We start from the raw sequence: 6,377 nt of genomic DNA on the forward strand, positions 1-6,377 counted from the left end.
AATACAACTAAATAACTTCGAGGGTTAAATTGATGCGAAAATACGATAGGGGAAAAATTGATAATTTGGGTTTACTACAGGGCCAACACTGATCCTTTTTATTTTTTATTTTTAATAAATGTCATGTCATCTTCAAGCCACATCAGTAAAACTGGCTGACGTGGAAACATCTGGCGTCCGCATAAGCAGAAGCTAACGGTTTCGTTAGTAAAGATGGTCAACGGTATAATTTGATGCAATGAAACAACTTCAAAAGCTACATTGATGCAAAAATAAGGGGAAAATTGATAAATTTGGTTTACTACAGGGGCAACACTGGCCATTTAGCCTAAATTATTAAATTAATTAAGTTATTGAATAAATAATTTTTTATTAAACTAAGATGATTACAAGATGATATATGTTATAAATACTCTCAACCATTTGACAGTGAATGCTCAACATCCTTGTTGACGTTGGTGCTTAAACTTCATACCTCTAAAAATAACAACTATTTTTTAACCACTTAAGTAACTTGGTTCGTGCTTGAATCGATAAATTAAAATGCTTCTTCCATGACAAGTATGGTTATTCCATATGACATTTATACAACTTTATATATATATATATATTCAAATATATATATTTATTATAATTTTTTATAAAAATAATATTTTTAACAAGTCTAATATGAATATACTTATCACATCCTAACATCTTTCCTTAGTAGTGTGTTCACACACACACACACATATATATATATACTCATCCTCTAGAATACTTTTAATTATACTTCAATTTAATTTTAGGATTTAAATTAATATATATATATATATATCATTTATCATAAGTATTAGTTTAGAAAAAAAATAAAATTAAGATATTAATTTAAATTCAAGTATTAAATTAGAATCAATCCAAAAATTAAATATTTAATTAAAAATATTTAATTCAAATCTTAAAATATATATTTAGTTAGTATTTTTTAAAATATAGGTTTGGATAGGAAGAAGCACACTGAACCACTGGTATTGTTCATATAATAAGATAATAAATAATAGAGTAAATTATATATTTAGTAGGTCAATTATCACTTTTATTTTATTTTGAATTTTTTAATTATTTTTTAAATTATATTTAATATTTAATTTTATTTTAGTCACTCACTGTTAATAAAATTAATTATATGTTAATGTGTCATAGTAAAATAATAACATATTATTATTAAAAAGATAAAAACTGTTAAAATTCTATTAATATTTTAACAGAATGAAAAATAAAATAAAATACTACATATTTAGTTTACCCTGAATATTAAATAACTGCGGTGCAGCTAATGTTAATGAAGAAGTGAAGTCAAAACAAAATAGTGAAAACAATGGCAGTTCCATCTTCTTTACAAATGTTTGTGTGAGTCTTCACCTGCTAGGCTTTTCCCCCTTTCTTACAGGAAAGCCAGTGTTTGCTGAAAATCGTTGCTTTCCATTTCATTTAGCTTTATGACGTCTAAAGCCTAAAGCACCTGACACTTGAAGCCAAAACTTGTTTCCATTCTCCTAACTCAAACCAGCGGCTGAAAACTGCTAAAATCTCAAAGAACCCACTCAGAACTAAACTACAAAAAATGGGTATGGTCGAGTTGATCGGCCTGGTGCTGTTATTGGGGGTTTTATGTGCAGAATCCAAGTACATGGTTTATAACACTTCAGCAGGAATAGATGCTGGGAAAATCAATGTTCATTTGGTTCCTCACACCCATGACGATGTCGGTTGGTTAAAAACCGTTGATCAATATTATGTTGGCTCTAACAATTCCATCCAGGTGGGATCTTTCTCCTTCCACTCTATGTTTCTCTCTTGAAGATTATATATTTATCAATTTGTTTATAAATATTTTTCTCTTTTTACTCTTTTTTAGGGGGCTTGTGTGCAGAATGTGTTGGATTCTCTAGTGCCGGCACTGTTGGCTGACAAAAACCGGAAATTCATTTATGTTGAGCAGGCAAGAGTTTACGTTTTTTTCTTTTTGTGTGTGGTGGTGGTGGTTATTCTCTCTTCAATTGAGTGGCATGTGGTTGCCAAAGGCATGTATGAAAAATGAAATCTTTCTGATCTTAGTATAAATTTTTCCTCGAAGCCCAACCTTCTATTCTCGTATTCCTTGTCTACAACGCTTCATTACAAAGTTGAAGGTTATGCCGGACTGCACTAGCAAGAGATATGTGGTTGCATGTGTCACATGCCATGTTCGTGTTGTGATTGTCTTACTTGATTTGTGCAGGCATTTTTTCAGCGGTGGTGGAGAGATCAGAGTGAGCAAACTCAGAGTATAGTCAAGAAACTTGTCAGCTCGGGTCAACTGGAGTTCATGTAATTCGTGACATAAACCCTTTTTTAACCCCCTAAGTTGCATGTCTAAAATCCCATTATTTTCTATCATATCCCAATGAGTTCGTACTTCCCCACATTCTCTTCCTCTGATTCTTCAGAAATGGGGGCATGTGCATGCATGATGAGGCAGTACCACATTATATAGATATGATTGATCAAACAACTCTTGGACATCGGTTCCTTAAAGAGGAGTTTGGTATCACTCCAAGAATTGGATGGCAAATTGATCCTTTTGGACATTCTGCAGTACAGGCTTACTTATTGGGCGCAGATGTAAGTCTACCCCATAACTATTGCTTCTAGCTAGTGTTTCCCACTTTCAAGCAGCATAGTTTAGATATTGTGTTTTTATTTTTGTAGGTTGGGTTCGACTCATTTTTCTTTGGCCGCATAGACTACCAAGACAGGATTAAGCGAAAAAAAGAGAAGAGTCTCGAAGTTATTTGGCGGGGTTCTAAGAGCCTGGGCTCATCTGCTCAGGTGAAACTCATTATTTGGTTTTCTTCTATTTGGGTATACATGATTAGTTTCGGATGTCACTTCTTGTACTTAAACTTTGCATTTACTGATTTATTTACCTTTCAAAATGTGGCTGGGGGTGTATGTCATAATTCCATTATTCTTCAGTTAATATTCACTTAGATGTGGTGCAGATTTTTGCTGGAGCATTCCCTGAAAATTATGAACCTCCATCAGGTTTCTACTTTGAAGTTAATGCTGATTCCCCTGTTGTTCAAGTAAGCTTCATAGAATTATGTTCGTTTAGGCAGTTTCTTGGCTCTTGAGTATGTAGTTGGTTCTAGTGTAAATATGGTTGCATCTGATGTAGGATAATGTCGATCTGTTTGATTACAATGTCCAAGACAGAGTTAATGACTTTGTTGCGGCTGCTATAGCACAGGTAAATGAAATTAAATTACCGCATGAAGAATTTTCTGTCTTGGTTTCCTTGCTGTCTATTTGATTGAAATTTGGTTTTGTAAGGAACTCTCTTAAGGTTTTTGCTTTTGCTTCTCATGCTATTTCGTCTTGATAATCATAGGATATCTTTTTCCTTGGTAAAATATTTCCTTTTTTCTTTCTCCTTTTTAATACTATGGCAATGTTGAAATTATAGGTCTAGTTTATGAGATGACAAATATCTGTTCTAGCAAAGTTTCTGCTATTAGTTTTAATCATGAAGATGGCCATTATAAGTATTAAGTTTGACCTCACTTAGAAGTACCCACCCTAGTACTGGTTGCACCAAAAATCTGTTTTCTGCTGTGAGAAGTATCTTTTTTTTTTGAGGAATAAGTATCCTAATCTTTATCCATTTAAAACTAAACATTATTTTATATAATCTTCCTTAGTTACTAGTCTGCCACAGAATGGCTGGTGTATTCTTAAGATATCTGGAAACTATGTTGTCTTTTAACTTCAAGAATCCTATCTTTGATTTAATTGTCCATATTGATCCTGAAAGCATTCATTTAATACTTATTGTAAAAGCTTATATTTCATCTGCAGGCAAACATAACCAGAACAAACCACATAATGTGGACCATGGGTACAGATTTTAAGTATCAGTATGCACATACTTGGTTCCGGAACTTGGACAAGCTTATTCATTATGTGAATAAGGTGAGAATCTCTAGTTTCTTTCATTTTTCTGGTGACTGGATTTTAAGCATGCCTTACCTGGTATGTTTTTGTCCTCTTTGGTTGTCATACTATTGGTCCGAACCATTATTTCAAGTGGTTTTTAATGAACACTTGCAGGATGGACGTGTCAATGCTCTCTACTCCACTCCTTCCATGTATACTGACGCTAAATATGCTACAAGTAAATCTTGGCCGCTCAAAATTGATGACTACTTTCCGTGAGTTTTTTCCTTGAGAATCTCAGAATCCTCGTTCTCATGGTTTGTATTTTCTAAGAAATTAAAATGTACTTCTTACCAGTTATGCAGATCGTGTGAATGCTTACTGGACAGGATACTTTACAAGTAGACCAGCTTTAAAATTCTATGTTAGAATAATGAGTGGCTACTATCTGGTACTATTCTTTTTCCATTTTAATATGTTATAGTTCAATTAATCTTTTCATATACACAGTTCATATATGTGAATATATGATCAGGCAGCAAGGCAACTTGAATTTTTCAAAGGGAGGAATAATTCACGGCAAAATACGGACTCATTGGCAGATGCTTTGGCTATTGCTCAACATCATGATGCTGTTACAGGTACTGAGAAGCAGCACGTGGCCTATGATTATGCAAAAAGGCTATCAATAGGCTACAAAGAGGTCTGAACTTGGTCCTTACAATTTTCTTGGATATTGTTTCTTTTCACTTTGGTCTGAATTTGTAAACTTGTTTATTATCTTTGTTAAGGCTGAGAGCGTTGTTGCATCATCACTTGCTTGCTTAACTGATTCGAAGTCATCCATGGGATGTGGGGACTCAACCACCAATTTTCAGCAGGTAATTGTTATGACTGATGGAATTTAGTTTCATGAGTAAGACAGTTGATTTTCAATCTAAATTATGATATGAAATTTACATGTGAGATGTGCCTTTTTATCACCCTCTTTAATCTTTTGCTAGTGCCCACTTCTGAATATAACTTACTGCCCTGCATCAGAGACTGACCTGTCTCATGGAAAGAACTTGGTAAGAAGGAATATTCCATGTCTTATGTTGTTTAATCTCATAAATAATTCTTAGATAAATAAGGTTTTATGTTCTTTCCGTTGACAGATTGTTGTGATCTACAATTCTTTGGGATGGAAAAGAGAGGATGTAGTACGTTTTCCTGTAAGTACCTCCGTTTCTATTTGCCTTGCACTCCTCTCTCCTTCTCCTCCGTCAAATTAAGGAGCTCGTAGCATAATATTCTGTTGACACATGTTATCTATTCATGAAACTTTGTAAATTTAATTGTGTGATACTTAAAATCTCTATTGCTTCAGCCCTTTATTTTTCATGAAGTACCAGTTTTGGAAATCAAAGTGGTCATGTTTGTGATGGTAAGGAAAAAAAAACTTATAAAATTGAATAGATCCGTGATGGACATGGTTATGAGGGTAAGGAAAAACCTTATAAAATTGAATAGATCCGTGATGGACATTCATCCATATCCAACATTCATAACTGAAGTGGAGCAGCATTGCTTCAAATGCAGGTAACTTTATGTCTAAAACCATTTGCTAATAAAGCAGCCAGACTTGTTGTTTGGCATGCATCTTATTTAATTAGGTGATCAAAGTGGACCAACGAAAATGTTAGTGAGATCTCTATTTGACTATATGGCTTTGTTGCTTTTAGGAAATCACGTTCGTTTTTCTGGTTTGCTGTAGGTTGTTAATGAAGATGTTATTGTTCGTGATTCTGAGGGAAGAAAAATTGAATCACAGCTTGTTCCAATAGTTGATGCCTATGTGGATCTAAGGAACTATTATGCTAGGGCATATTTAGGTAGCAACCCAAATGCTGTACCTAATTATTGGCTTGCATTCACAGTCTCTGTGCCACCTCTTGGCTTCAGCACTTACACCATCTCTATTTCTAAACAGACAGGTTTACTCATATAGCTTTTCCTTATCTAGTTAAACTAGTATGGATGCTATTAAATATGCAAATAGATTGTTGCAATCTGTTTCTGTCTGATTTCAGGAGCTGGATCAACCAAATCATCTATATACAAATTTCAGATGGGTGAAAAACCAGCCATTGAAGTTGGTGAAGGGAATTTAAAGCTTACTATTTCAGCACCACCAGGGAAGATCATAAATTATGTCAACAAGAGAAACTTGGTGGGTAATACCACATAAATATTGCGTATATGATGCTTTATTTTCCTTCAAGCATTTCTTTATGTTGTCGTATTTTCGACTCTGATTACATATGAAAATATGATGCTTTTTCAATTGTTACATCAGTATTTCTGTTTCTGTATGGTGCTTCCTTTTGTGCAATGGGAGGGAGTGAGAGATACAAGGCTAAAATTCTGTGTGCGTAATG

At 33.8% G+C, this 6,377-nt stretch overlaps 1 protein-coding gene across 1 annotated transcript; it reads left to right on the plus strand.

The window, feature by feature from the left end:
* Window positions 1–1,374: 1,374 nt before the first annotated feature.
* Window positions 1,375–6,351, plus strand: LOC120205462 (probable alpha-mannosidase At5g13980). Its single transcript, XM_039205331.1, has 17 exons — window positions 1,375–1,393; window positions 1,588–1,801; window positions 1,898–1,981; window positions 2,261–2,349; window positions 2,469–2,643; window positions 2,731–2,850; window positions 3,024–3,107; window positions 3,200–3,271; window positions 3,880–3,993; window positions 4,132–4,232; window positions 4,315–4,408; window positions 4,493–4,660; window positions 4,749–4,838; window positions 4,962–5,027; window positions 5,115–5,171; window positions 5,714–5,933; window positions 6,030–6,351. Exons 2-17 carry the CDS (start codon window positions 1,604–1,606, stop codon window positions 6,185–6,187), a joined length of 1,890 nt encoding a protein of 629 aa, XP_039061262.1. The 5' UTR covers window positions 1,375–1,393; window positions 1,588–1,603; the 3' UTR covers window positions 6,188–6,351.
* Window positions 6,352–6,377: the final 26 nt, after the last annotated feature.

The sequence above is a fragment of the Hibiscus syriacus genome, unplaced genomic scaffold (genome assembly GCF_006381635.1).
Source record: "Hibiscus syriacus cultivar Baekdansim isolate YM2019G1 unplaced genomic scaffold, ASM638163v2 tig00012483_pilon, whole genome shotgun sequence".
Lineage (NCBI taxonomy): Eukaryota > Viridiplantae > Streptophyta > Magnoliopsida > Malvales > Malvaceae > Hibiscus > Hibiscus syriacus.

Bases quoted from the DNA above. Each gene is read 5' to 3' on its own strand.
- LOC120205462 (XM_039205331.1), top strand. From the start codon at position 1,604: ATGGGTATGGTCGAGTTGATCGGCCTGGTGCTGTTATTGGGGGTTTTA. The intron at 2,851-3,023 runs GTGAAACTCATT...GATGTGGTGCAG, and splicing joins GCCTGGGCTCATCTGCTCAG to ATTTTTGCTGGAGCATTCCC. The intron at 3,994-4,131 runs GTGAGAATCTCT...GAACACTTGCAG, and splicing joins TTATTCATTATGTGAATAAG to GATGGACGTGTCAATGCTCT.